The sequence below is a fragment of the Sebastes fasciatus genome, chromosome 16 (assembly GCF_043250625.1).
Source record: "Sebastes fasciatus isolate fSebFas1 chromosome 16, fSebFas1.pri, whole genome shotgun sequence".
Classification (NCBI taxonomy): Eukaryota; Metazoa; Chordata; class Actinopteri; order Perciformes; family Sebastidae; genus Sebastes; species Sebastes fasciatus.
The window spans coordinates 26,002,382-26,016,852 of record NC_133810.1 but is presented as its reverse complement, the minus strand read 5'-3'; the positions used below and the strand labels follow the sequence as shown (position 1 = coordinate 26,016,852).

Below are 14,471 nucleotides of genomic sequence, written 5' to 3'. Positions count from 1 at the left end.
TTATAATCTTTTTTTAATAATGCATTATAATTACTGTTATAATGCGTTATAATGTGATTATAAGTTACTCTATGTGGTCATTGTTTGCTTTAAGTAAAGCAAAGTGAATAAATATCATTAAATCTATGCAGGAACAACTACACACAAAATGTTGTCAAATATTTGTTTGCTTATATTATTATATATTTGCTTTAAGTAAAGTAAAAAGTTATTTGACAACATTTTGTGTGATGTTTCTGCATATATTTAATGATATTTTTCATTTTACTGAAAGCAAACAATGATCACATAGAGTAACTTATAATTACATTATAATGCAGTATAACAGTAATTCCCTACTGAGTTTTGGTTGTTGTTCATGTTTGAATGCTGTCTTGTGCTTTAGCAGCTCCTTCCATTGCAGGGTCAAAAGTCAGATAGACATAGATAGGGATTGACAAATCAAACTCTATTCAGTTTCTAAGATAAGGCCGTCAGTAGGAGGTGATGGTGGAGAGGTGAGAAGGGCAGACTTTGTACCCACTTCACTCGCCCTTCTTCTTCGCCACCAGCTGAAGCGCCTCGGTTTGTCTCTCTTCACTCGTGGAAAACATGAAGATTAATTTTGCCCCCTTGGAATTGCCCATGGAGAGGAGACTGCAGACGGCTGCAGTAATGCAGTGGGTCTTCTCCTTCATCGCCCTTGGTGAGTGTACATGTGTGTCCACTGGAAACATCTGGAAATGATAGCCTACTGATGAGGCTGTTTATGAAGTACACATCTATAGTATTTGTGTCTTTACAGTAGGGGTTCAAACTTGTTGGCCTAGCTGCTCTTGGGTAAAGTGTAAGTGAATATGAGAGGAAGAGAACTGCTGTCTCAAGTGGCATGAACTGCTGGATGGCCAGAAGAGGGAGCTAAATAGGACATGACTTGAGCTGAGTGCAGTCCACACTCAACTGACCTCATCTCTCATTGTATATTTTTCCAAACAGTTGCTATTTCACATTTTGGCATCCAAATTAGGTATCCGCCTGCTGTATTTTATAAGATCTAAGAGACAGATGTTGTATATATACCATATTTTGTCTGACAACCCCCCCCCCTGTCATGTTCCAAATGTTTTCACTTTTACACTGGATGTTATCTATCACTATTAATTATATAAAAGTGGATAATATGTATTTTCATACCAGACATAAGATAACATGATACCACACTTAAGGGGACTCCAGTTGGTGGGAGGTGTGTCCGGTGTGATCAGCTTGTCATAGTTGGTAGTTTTTTATTATTGTGACAATAAATACACTAAAGAATCAATCTCACACAAATTTGTCTTCATATTTTTTTTGATTTATTATTTAACCAGGAAAGGCTATCTGAGATTAAAAATCTAATTTTAAAGAGTGTCCTGGCCAAAATAGACAGCACTAATAATGAGTTACAACAACATAAAACATAAAACAAACTATGCCACAAAGTCAGATGAAAATGATACAATCACTGTTAACATTTCTAATTCAATCATGCAAAAGATTTCATCCTAAAATCAACTTAAATGGTGCCTTAAAGCCATAAAAATAACAGACCAATATAAAAATTTAATGAGATCAAGATTATAAAATACCCCAAAACGTCAGCAGCCAGAAGAGGGTGCACCTACTCATGCACACTTTATTCAACTAAAACAGAACAATTTTCAATTTTGTGGAGGACGTAACCTGCCAATATTAAAAATAAATAAATAAATGACATGATAAATAAATAAATATGTCATTAAATGTAGCAAAAGTAAAAAAATACTAATTGATATTTCTTTTTTAATTTGCTTCTTTATTTATGTATCTTTGTATTAATTCCCTTATTTTTTTACTCTTCTGCTTAATTTTCCCTCTTATTTATTTATGTATTTATTTTAATTCATTTTGACATGTATTTATTAATTTTTGTATTTCTTTTTATTAATTAATTAATGAATTCCTTTATTTATGAACTTAATTATTTCTGTATTCTTTTCTTTATACATTTACTTATACATGCTTGTTTACATTTCTTTATGCATTTCTGCCTCATTATGCAAATGAGGGGCTGTCACTCAACGTGTGTCATCATGGGGTCAGGGTGCATGATTATATACTAGCTAGCTAGCTAATGGTGTCTGCTTCTACTTATCAACTCGCTGCTGCCACGTACTGGTGCAGGTGTGCAGATCAATCTTATTTATTTATTGAGTCATTTATTTATTCATTTATTTTTAGTTAAAAGGTTCCGTCCTCCATAAAATTTTGAACACACATACTTGCAGATAATCTCATCAATGTCATCCAGACCATTATTGCTTTTGAAAGGAAGTTTGACAACCGAACACTGATGACCTCACGTGCACCCAGAGAAACCAGAGCTAAAAATGAAAGCCGTCACATTATGGTAAAATATTAAATTGCATTGACGTGATACAAGCACATTCTGCACATAGCTCTGCTATCAGTAACCACCAAAACCACTTGTGATGTCATCTCCAGCAGAACTGAATGCCAGTGATGCAGAGCAGACGCCAGCCATTCATAAAATTATCTAGTAACCTTTCATACAGTGTGCTTTGAATTTGTCATGCCGGATCTGAATGCACATAAAATGCACATGTTTACTGTATGTTCTCACTGCTGCAGAGCTGCTGCTCATGACCCTCCTGTCCTTTCTCCTCAGCACCCCTCTGCATCATCCTGTACATTTACCTGCTGTTCACTCGCTTCTGGCTGGTCGGTGTGCTGTACACCGTCTGGTGGTTCTTTGATTATGACACTCCTGCACGTGGAGGCCACAGGGTGAATGCCTTGTGTGACCTCAAAGTTTGGAAATACATGCGGGATTACTTCCCCATCAAGGTGAGAGACAGCTTTTAGTGTGTGGTTGTACAAGGCCTTCAAATACTACGTGTATATGCACATCGCCGCCACTAAAGTCCATGTCAGGTGGGGTGGGCTTTACCTCAGGAGGTCAGAGAATAGGACATCGGAACATCTCGCTCTGCCAGTTCAGTTTATCTAATCTTTGATCTCCATACATACGAACAGCGGCCCTTATCTCTGTCCTTGGCAGCAAGTGAACCACGGATGGATGAGGCCCCTTCAGCCATGTAGTCTATATGTCCACACATAGTCTACCCAAATTAACCTTTTTATCGGCTGATTAAACACATTACTGCAGGCCATGTCGATGTGTATTTGACTAGTGTTACTGAGGATTTTTTTTACTGTCAATACTAGACTAATTTTAGAGTCTTAAAATATTATACTAATATGGAGGATGGAACCTGACAAAATAAAAAAATCAATCAATAAATAAAATGACTCGATAAATAAATTAATATTTAAAATAAATGTAGCCATTAATTCATTGATAAAATGTGACATAAATTGATATTTCTGTTTAAATTTGCTTCTTCATTTATTTATCTTTGTATTAATTCCCTTATTTATTTACTCCTCTGTTTAATTTTCCTTAACATTTATTTATGTATTAATTCTTTATACATTTTTTAAAATGATCTATTTATTTTTTTATTTATTTAATTTTGCATTAATCTTTTATTTATTCTAGATATATTTTTAAATGAATGCATTTATTTATTTATGCACAATTTTCCCTTTGCATTTCACCCCTTATTTATTTCCCCAAACTTATTTATTTCTGTATTCATTTCTTTACACATTTCTTTACACATTTCTTTTCACATTTCTTTATGAATTAGCAACGTGATACGACAAAAACAAATGTAATCTGAGAGAAAATACGCTTCTACGTAATTGACAATGTTGTATTGGAAAGGTAATTTTTTAGGAAACCAGGCTTCAGGATGACAGGACAAGGAAGTCACTGCTTTTGGCAAATAACATGTAGCACACCCCCCACAACTTGTTGTTTTTCAACTTCGTTTTTTGTGAGGATTAAACAAACAAGATATAACGTGTTAATTAGCAGGCTTCAGAGGTGCTGGTAGCAGATTTTGTCACCTTTGGACAGAGCCAGGCTAGCTGTTTCCCCCTTATGCTATGCTAAATTAACCATCTCCTTTGCTCCAGCTTCAAATTTAACAGACAAGCACGAGAGTGGAACCGATTAATCTTGATCTCATCTAACGCTCTGCAAAAGGGCAAATGAGTGCATTTCCCCAAATAACTATTCCTTTAATCTTTTAGCAGATCAGTGCCCTTCTAGTGATTTTTCACAGATTTATTCTGGCTGCTGCAAACCAGAAATATTTCAGTGTTCAGAGACCTTGATGGTTGAAATGCAGAAGGATGCAATGAAATGAATAACCGATTTCTTGCTGAGGCTGGTTACTGCTGGTTACACAGACACCTATTATCTACTAATGCAGATAATTGATTATCAATGCCGCAAAGGTGTCTTCAAAACGTAGCTACTTACTGTGTAGGATTAGTTTTGAAATGTGTTTGCAAAGAGACAAGGTGGCATACAGGATACGTTAACAGTGGTTTTACTGTGACATTACAAACATTCTCAACTGTTCCTGACCCCACCAAGCCCAGACTGTTCAGTACCCTCTTCTCTCTTGCAGCCTGTTGTGTCCCTCTTGTGGTCATATATAAGTAGTGCATACATATGATTTGCGGTATCACAGGTAAATAGTTTCTAATCATCCTGAGCCCAGTATTTTATTTCAAATTCAACAGTAGTGGTTAATTCTTTAACCGTGATAAATAACTGCAGAGCAGAAAGCCATCTGTCCAGAAAACAGAACCGCCGTTGACAACATCCATCACGTTACATCCTGCCCCCAAGGCACGTCTAATACTTTGGACCGTGCTGATAAGACAGAGTGCAACAACAACAACACAAGTTCAACAGCATTTTATTTTATTCTTTTGGGGGGAACAGGCAAAGTGAGCTTATAAATTGCTTTTTTTAAGAAGATGAGATCAGAATATTAACAGTAACCTGCTCCATGTAATATTCAGACTTATTGTATCTCTGAGTATTAAGTGGGTCATGTCTCTATTTGCACAGATTAGCCTTCATAGCCATAAATGATAACACAGTAATCCATATTGGCCTGTTTAGTTGAACCATCTGAACTAATCATATTCTGGCTATCCATGCAATTCAACAGCAGAGAATAAGCTTCAGTAAAATATTCTGAGATTAGAAGACACCATTTTAAAATATATGTGATACAGAAATGTAATACTACTATTTAATAATACTACTATCATCGTCGTACTTTATTTATATACGTTTATAAAACGGCAAAAATTAGAACAATTTCAACATTTTGACCTGATGAAGATCCAAGCAGAATCGAAATATAGTCAATAAAAATATTGTGGCATGGAGTAGTGTGTAGGTGTTACCTTTTTATTTTTCAAAAATGAGAACAAGACCTTATTATTGTTATTATTATTATTATTATTATTATTATTATTATTATTATTATTGTTATTTCTTTTTTTCTTTCCGATGCTCTCCCTTGCCCTCTCACGCATCCACCTTTCCATCATTTTAGAGGACATTACATCAACTTGCATTCGTTTCCTGGAGAAATAAAAGCAAAAAAATTATAATAATAAAAGCCAAGACAAGGTATGATAAGGCAGTTACAGCACCATAAACACAGAACCATTTAATAATAAAAGTCAGGAGAAGACCGGTACAGAATTGATAATACTATAATAAAAGTTACATTAGGAATAATCATTCCATCTTAAATAATAATAAAAAACAATACAAAGTCAACATCTTTATGACACAATTTCAATAGATAGATAGATAGATGCACCAGAACAGTACATAAAATGTACATATCAACACTAGAGAAATATATCTATAGAATGCACAACACAAAGAATATTAGAATACACTATAAATATACCTGACTACTAAACTACCATAAAAAATCTAAATATAAACATAGAATAACATACTAAGTAAAGTGTTCAATAATATACTATATACATTAATAAAGTGTGCAATAACATATACATTAGTAAAGTGTGCAATAACATACTATATACATTAATAAAGTGTGCAATGACATACTATATACATTAATAAAGTGTGCAATAACATACTATATACATTAGTAAAGTGTGCAGTGACATACATTAGTAAAGTGTGCAATAACATACTATATACATTAATAAAGTGTGCAATAACATACTATACACATTAGTGAAGTCTGAAATAACATACTATATACATTAGTAAAGTCTGCAGTGACATACATTAGTAAAGTGTGCAATGACATACTGTATACATTAGTGAAGTGTGCAATACCATACTATATACATTAATAAAGTGTGCAATAACATACTATATACATTAATAAAGTGTGCAATAACATACTATATACATTAGTAAAGTGTGCAATGACATACTATATACATTAATAAAGTGTGCAATGACATACTATATACATTAGTAAAGTGTGCAATAAATTACTATATACATTAGTGAAGTGTGCAATAACATACTATACAGTATACATTAGTAAAGTGTGCAATAACATACTATATACACTAGTAAAGTGTGCAATGACATACTATATACATTAGTAAAGTGTGCAATAACATACTATATACATTAATAAAGTGTGCAATAACCTACTATATACATTAGTAAAGTGTGCAATGACATACTATATACATTAATAAAGTGTGCAATGACATACTATATACATTAGTAAAGTGTGCAATAAATTACTATATACATTAGTGAAGTGTGCAATAACATACTATATACATTAGTGAAGTGTGCAATAACATACTATACAGTATACATTAGTAAAGTGTGCAATAACATACTATATACATTAGTAAAGTGTGCAATGACATACTATATACATTAGTAAAGTGTGCAATGAATTACTATATACATTAGTGGAGTGTGCAATAACATACTATATACTTTAATAAAGAGTGCAATACCATACTATATACGGTACATTAGTAACTATGTAACTATTATAAACTATAAAGCTGAGTGAGGTGTTGTAGAGTTTCCGTCCAGTAGGCGGTGGAGAGGGTGGTCAGGTTTATCCATAAAGGATAACAGTTTGTTCAGTGTCTTCCTCTCCACCACAACTTCAAAAGTGTCAGGTTTGCGGCCAATTACGGAGCCTTCTTAATCTGTTTATTAAATCTGTAAAAAAAAAAAAGAGAAAGCAAATAGGATAAAGCATTATATGCTTTTTGTTGAACTTGTGTATTGAATTGGGCGTTCGTGGTATTCTGTCCACCCCCTGTGTGTCAGAGTCAACCTCAGGCTCTGAAGCAGACCCATTGTGTCTGAAACGTTCATTACCTTCACCTTCTTTAGATAGTTGACAGAATACATTTTGAGAAGAGATAGAGGGGGATGATGTGCAAATGAAAGTCCCTGTTTACATGGTTTATAACACTGTAAACAAAGGCACTAATCAGGGGATGGGTTTTATGGCAACTGAGGTGACAGTTATCGAAGTTGGACGTCAGACTCTCATGAGAGATCTCGTGTGAATGTATATCTGACAACAGAATGCTGTTTTCTCTCTGTAAAGATAAATACAGGAAAGGTCAGACTGAGAGCTCATACAATTCCATGTTTTGGCCCGATCTCACGTATCCAGTTCAAAGTGGATCATCACTATCATCTGACTGAATGCCACATTAAGTCTGAAACAAGGAGTCAATGTGGGGCTAAAGGGAAGCAGTGTCTTACGGAGGGCCTAATTAGTTTCATTGGTGTGTCTTTACCCACCGTTTCTAATAACACCATCATCAGCTCACACTGGAAGCTCACCAGCTGATATGTGAGCTCACTTGGTTTTCAAGAGAATGACGCGGCACATTTATGTATTCAGAATTCATAGCTGAAGGACTAACAGAGCACATACAGTACGTCTGCAACGTGAGAGTGGTTTCAGTTTTCACATCTACCTCTCTAAATGTCAGACTATTTTTGAGCTGAGAGTTTATATCTAGATCCAGATCTACTAAGAAATGATAAGAAAGCCATCCAGTATCTGAAAGGATGGCCGCTGCATCAAAGAAATATCTAGCAGAATTAAAACAGATTGATCTGCACACCAAATAGCTCCTGTTAGAAGGATTTTTTATTGCTGTAATGTTTCAAGCACCAGACTCTTCCTAACAAAAATGTCTTCTTTATTTATTTATTATTATTTCATATTTCATATTTCATATTTCATATTTCATATTTATTTTTCTTATTTGGTGTCTTTTCTCTATAACAACTCAAATAATGGATAAATAGACAGAGGCGCCTCTAGTATATTTATGACGGCTATTTAGCCTGAGTCATCTATGGAATGCATACTATTTGGGGTACATGATTTGTATGTTTACATATATATTATATTAGGGCTGCCAATGTATTAAAATATCTAATTGTAATTAATTGCATGATTGTCCAAAGTTAATCTCTATTAATCACAAATTAATCACACATTTTTTATGTTTTCAAAATGTACCTTAAAGGGAGATTTGTCAAGTAGCCTATTTAATACTCAACATGGGAGTTGACAAATATGCTGCTTTATGCAAATGTATGTATATATTTATTACTGGAAATCAATTAACAACACAAAATAATGACAAATGTTGCCCAGAAACCCTCACAGGTACTGCATTTAGCATAACAAATATGCTCAAATCATAACATGGCAAACTGCAGCCCAACAGGCAACAACAGCTGTCAGTGTGTCAGTGTGCTGACTTGACTATGACTTGCCTCAAACTGCATGTGATTATCATAAAGTGGGCATGTCTGTAAAGGGGAGACTCGTGGGTACCCATAGAACCTATTTTCATTCACGTATCTTGAGGTCAGAGGTCAAGGGACCCCTTTGAAAATGCGACAATTTAGCATAAGTTTGGAGTGTTTTTTAGATTGCTTCGTGACAAGCTAGTAGGACATGGTTGGTACCAAATATCTTCACTCTTCACTTCACTTCGATTTCACACAGCTTTAAAACTGAGCCCGCTACAATAGATAGATAGATGGATAGATATCATCTTTATGTACTTTTCTGTACCTTTTTTTATGACTGGTAAACCCACAGAGAGAAAACAGGACTCAAAAGCACGACTAAGAGCAGGGCAGGTGCAATTAGACAGTCTTTATTGCCAAAAGAGGTACAGTACACAGGTGAGCAGTCAGATTAGGCTACCAGAGCCGACAAGGATAAGGCAAAAATGTAATAAACCTAGAACACCAACACTAGGAAATCCCTGGACCGCTTGACTCAGGGAATAAAGACGAACTGGCACAGCGACGGGGAAACACACAGCCTAAATACACTGGGGTGGTGAGGCTAATTAGGAGCAGGTGAGGATAATTAGGGGCAGGTGAAACCAATCGGGGGGGATAGGTAATCACACCGGCGGGAAACACACAAGGGCAGGAAGTGAAGTATCTGAAACGAGAGGACAGGTAAGTAACACAAAATAAAACAGGAAATAATCACTGAATATTGTAGAAAATAAAACACATAACCTAAGGAGCAGGATGAGACATGACACCTTTTTTATTATAACATGTAGCCAGTACATATATAGGTTTAATATCTAATGTGTGTATGTGTAATGTGTATAATGTGTTTTCTTATTAATATTATTTGAAACCGGTGAGGTATGTCATGTGTATGCATTATGGGTGTTTAAGATGGCGACTCTCTGCTCAAATCTAAAGTAATTTATTTTTGATTTACTCTAAAACCAGTCCAATCCAGAAGGGATAATAGTGACACAGATGATGTCGTGGTGACAACTTTGTAGGAGTAACGCAGGACAGTTCTTTTGTTTATAAACAGCGGCAGTCCTCACGATGAACTCCAGCTAATGATTAACGTTGTGAGCTGCAGTTTGGGGCCACACCGACAGCAGGTACCCACAATACAAACACAGTGGACACAAAACAACCCAGCAAGTTTTGTGAAGGTCCAACACAATGACTTGGCTCTACAGCACAAACCCGTTTAGTTTTCTATTTTACATTCTACAGGTGATCGGCACTAGCCACTGTATCAGTGCTGGCTGAATTTTGTCTTTTTTATTAGATAATAGAAGAAAAGAACAAGAAAAAAAGTAAAAGTAGAAATAGAATCAAAGATCCCTTATTTGAAGCTGCCCTTTTGTCTCTGAGAAGATAGCACGGCTCCCTGATAATGGCTGTGAATGTTGCCATAAGAACCGTTGGGCGTGGAAATAGTATAATCTCACACACAGATACAAACAGTGAGGAGAGCACATTTGTTTTTTTTCACAAGTGAGCACAATACTCGCTGCAAAACAAACGACAGCACACGACAAGCTTGACTCTTGACCCCTTGACCGTGACCTTTAGTTCCTCTCACTATCTCCTCCCTATCCGCTCTGGACTAGTGGAGGCACGCAAACAACGCTCCGCAGGGGACATATCTTATCTCGTCTTTTACAGTTGATGATCAAGAACCATCATTTCTGACACTACAGAGAAATATCAATCAATTATTTACAAGGACTGAGTCCACGCCCAAAGGCTTGTCCAACACTAGAATCACTTTACCTGCCAAAGAGAAAAATCCTCCGTGTTCAGTGTAAACATTAAAGCATCTCTTGGATGTTCCTGCCCAGGGACAAACAGATGGAGTATGTTATTGAGTCAACAACAGCAGAGTTCATTTTGACTTTTAGATAGATTTGTGGCGGTACTGATTGCCCAGACTAGTAGTAGTAGTAGCCTAAAATGGAAATACAGAAGTAAAAGTCGCACAAGCAAAATTTGACTTCAATACAGTACTTGAGTAAATATTCTTTCTACACTGGGATATGTTTGGGTTGCAGCCAGCTGGGCCAACACAATGCAACACTGCCAGCTCTTTTAGGAAGAATCATATGATCTGAAATGAAATATTCTACATGATTAACCTATGTGATTAGGGGTCAATATTCAGGTACAGAAATGGACTGACATTAATGCTTTCATTATCACAACATCCTTGTCTTTTCTTTGCCCAGTTGGTGAAGACAGCTGACCTGGATCCCAGGCACAACTACATCCTGGGCTTCCATCCCCATGGTGTGCTGGTGGCAGGAGCCTTTACTAGCTTCTGCACCTGTGCTACGGGCTTCAGAGAGCTGTTTCCTGGCCTCACCAGCTACCTGCTCATGTTGCCCCTTTGGTTCAGATCCCCTTTCTTCAGAGACTACATCATGTGTGCAGGTGAGGGCCAGAGATGTTTGAATCATACTCAATCAGATTGCCCATTCAACAGTCTCTTGAGAGGACCTATTATGCTTTTGTGCTTTTCCCCTTTACTTTAGTGTGTTACATAGTTTTTTGTGCATAGTAAAAGGTTTGCAAAGTTACAAAGCCCAAAGGGAGTTACTCTCCCCCACGGAAACACTGCTCTTGAACTGCCTGAAACACCTCGCTTGAAGTCCCGCCTTTTCTTCCGTAACATGGTGATGTCACCAAGTAACACATTTGCATAATACCTGCATAGCGGCTAGTTTGGCACGCCCTCAGACAAAAGCTAGTTAGAGCGGAGCTGGAGCGGAGTCTGAAGAGTTTGGTTCAATGACCAATCACAACAGAGTGGGCCAGCTGACCAATCAGAACAGGCTGGGCTTTTTCAGGAGGGGGAGCGGTGGCAGGAGCTCAAACAGAGTGTTTCAGACAGAAGGTGTGAGTATGAGAAAAAGTCAAGTGTTTTTTGAACATTAAAGCATGTAAACATGTTTTAGTAGAAACTCGTAATACAAGTATGCACATGAAAAAAAGCATAATAGGTCCTCTTTAAATTCAACTGAGTATACAGGCAGATTTAAGATTTTATACTGAAATATGCTAGCAAAAATACTGTATTTTATAGCATTCAAGGTATTATACGACTTATTCTGATCACTTGTTATTTTCTGTTACAACACTGCAGGTCTAATTCCTTCGGACAAAAAGAGCGCCAGCTATCTGCTATGCAAAAGAGGCGTCGGTAACGCTGTGGTAATAGCAGTCGGTGGGGCCCCAGAAGCCCTTGATGCCCACCCTGGGACCTACAATGTACTATTGGCTAAGAAGAAAGGCTTCATCAAAATGGCAATGGAGCACGGGTAAGAGCAGAAGGACCCTAGGGGAAATGAGGAAAGTTACAGCTAATTCTTGGAGGTCTTATGGCTCATTTATCTTAGGTTTCATGCAGCTTATGCGTGGCCTCTTGAAACAGAGGCTTATTCAAGCCCCTCATGGGATTTCCTGGGAAAGCACATAGACCGTTATGAAATCAATTTAGACAGAGAAACAGAAGTAAAACACGTGGATTTCAAATACTCAACAATATTATTTAATCAACCTTTTCATTCAACCTCTTTCTTTTCCAGTGCTCATCTGGTGCCAGTCTTCTCCTTTGGAGAAAATGAAGTGTTTGATCAAGTGGGAAACCAAAAAGGAACATGGCTTCGATGGTTACAGGAGCGGCTGCAAAGGATCATGGGTGTCTCCCTGCCTCTCTTCCACGCACGTGGCATTTTCCAGTACTCCTTTGGTCTCATGCCCTACAGAAAACCCATCAATACAGTTGGTGAGTAGGCTGTGATACTACATGCAGCAGGTTACAGTATGCAGTTTGCTTCTTTCTGGACTCATTGCTTTAATCTATGGATTACAGTATGTGCAATTGTGTCAATTACTTCAAGCATCACCTGCAGTTTATCAAATAAAGGATGCATAGAGTGCCACAGAAATGAGTCCTAAAACCCGGAAATTAGTTAGCATTTCCGGTTTCCTTTTCTGGAAGTCTTGTAGTGTACTGTTTAGCTGTAAAATTAAAGTTTGTGACCAAGCACCGTCCACCAGCCGGAGTACAGCCAATAGGAATGCTCTCTCTCTGAAATGACCTGTGATTGGCCAAAGTCTCCCGTCACGGGCTAGATTTTCTGGAGCCTGAAAACAGAGCCATGAGGAGGTGCAGTAGTCTAGTTTTCTCTCAGAACACTTGAATTACAATATGCTGAAAGGTTATTATTGATTTTTTGCCCAATGATGCCAAAAACTTGTTGCCTACTGAAGCTTTAACACAAGCTGAAGAGACTTTAACGTTTTGTTCTACGACATAAAATACATCAATAAATACCTCACTTGTGAATTTTGAAGCTTTTATATGTATTAAAAAAAGCGGTTGCTAACAAATGGCTAAATGAGACTTCTAACGCTCATGCGACCGTGGTGTAGTTCGTTTATAGCCTAACGTTAGCTTTTTACTTCTCGCGATTGCATTCATGCTTCAAAAATCCTAAAAGTGATGTTCATTTGTTGAAGATTAACTTGCCGAACAAAACATGCAAATACCATAAATGTTTGTTTGCCACAGAGCTTATTTTCCATAAACATCCAGTGGAAAAATCTCATTGGCTTTTTGTTGAGGGATCCAGAGCGAAGCTAACTTGCTGGTTGGCCTACAAAAATACGTCATCTTGCAGCACTCTATTACACTACTATTGCATTAGACTTTGTCTGGCAGGCACAAACCTTAGCTATGTCCTTGTGTGTTGCCCAACCAGCAGTTGATTTTGGCATAAGCATCTAATGTCACAGAGTTGGCTAAGAGCATTTGAGTGAATGCAAGGAATAGTCAGATCAAACTGGTTGGCATGGAGCCTTGATGTAACACTTTAGATAAACAGACCTCTGATAGCATGCAAATTGTTAAGAACACTGTGTGCGTGATGTTCTTCACCTTGTCACCTCCCTGCAGTTGGGCGGCCAATTAGGGTGGAGAGGAATGAGAAGCCAACGGCCGAGGAACTTGATGCCCTCCACCAGCTGTACATGGACGAACTCAGCAATCTGTTTGAGGAGCATAAGGGCAACTACGGAGTGGACGAGGACACACACCTGAACTTTGTCTAAACTAGACTGTCGTCGGAGTGGATTTGATTGCATATTTATTTGTAAAGCTCTGGTGCTGCAGGCTCAGATAATTGATTGTCTTTCAACTGTTTAGCTGTTAATTAAAGATGAATAAAGTGTTGTTGGTTCTGCAACAAGACACACTGCTGTATCCGTTTATATGAGAGAGGATTCAATGACCCTATGAGAGAAAAGCAACCAGTATTTAAATGCTTAATGTATCCATAACTGAGACCTGGCTGCTCATTCAGACTGCTTTTCATGACTGTGTGGGAAATGGTTCAAAGGGAACACTGAAGACACAAGTTTTCTTCACCATCTCCCAGTGGTGGCATCTGTCTGGGGTTTGGGATTTTGTGCAAGATCTGACACTTTCTCAATCAGAATCATAGGTTGAATCTAGGTTGCTACATCATTTGGAGACACTGTCACGAAACACCAATCATTTCAGGGTTTGGTATCCAAATACTATAAACAGTGAAAATAAAAATCTTTTATACACCACTCAACTGTTTTTTGCTTTTGTTTATTTCTATAATATGTCTTTGATACAGTTAGGAATAGTTCCACATTTCAGTGTTGGAAA

At 37.2% G+C, this 14,471-nt stretch overlaps 1 protein-coding gene across 1 annotated transcript; it reads left to right on the top strand.

Moving 5' to 3' along the window:
* Nucleotides 1–452: 452 nt before the first annotated feature.
* On the top strand, nt 453–14,389 carry mogat2 (monoacylglycerol O-acyltransferase 2). Its single transcript, XM_074611120.1, has 6 exons — nt 453–685; nt 2,687–2,865; nt 10,999–11,203; nt 11,916–12,090; nt 12,358–12,557; nt 13,731–14,389. Exons 1-6 carry the CDS (start codon nt 592–594, stop codon nt 13,883–13,885), a joined length of 1,008 nt encoding a protein of 335 aa, XP_074467221.1. The 5' UTR covers nt 453–591; the 3' UTR covers nt 13,886–14,389.
* The last annotated feature ends 82 nt before the right edge of the window (nt 14,390–14,471 follow it).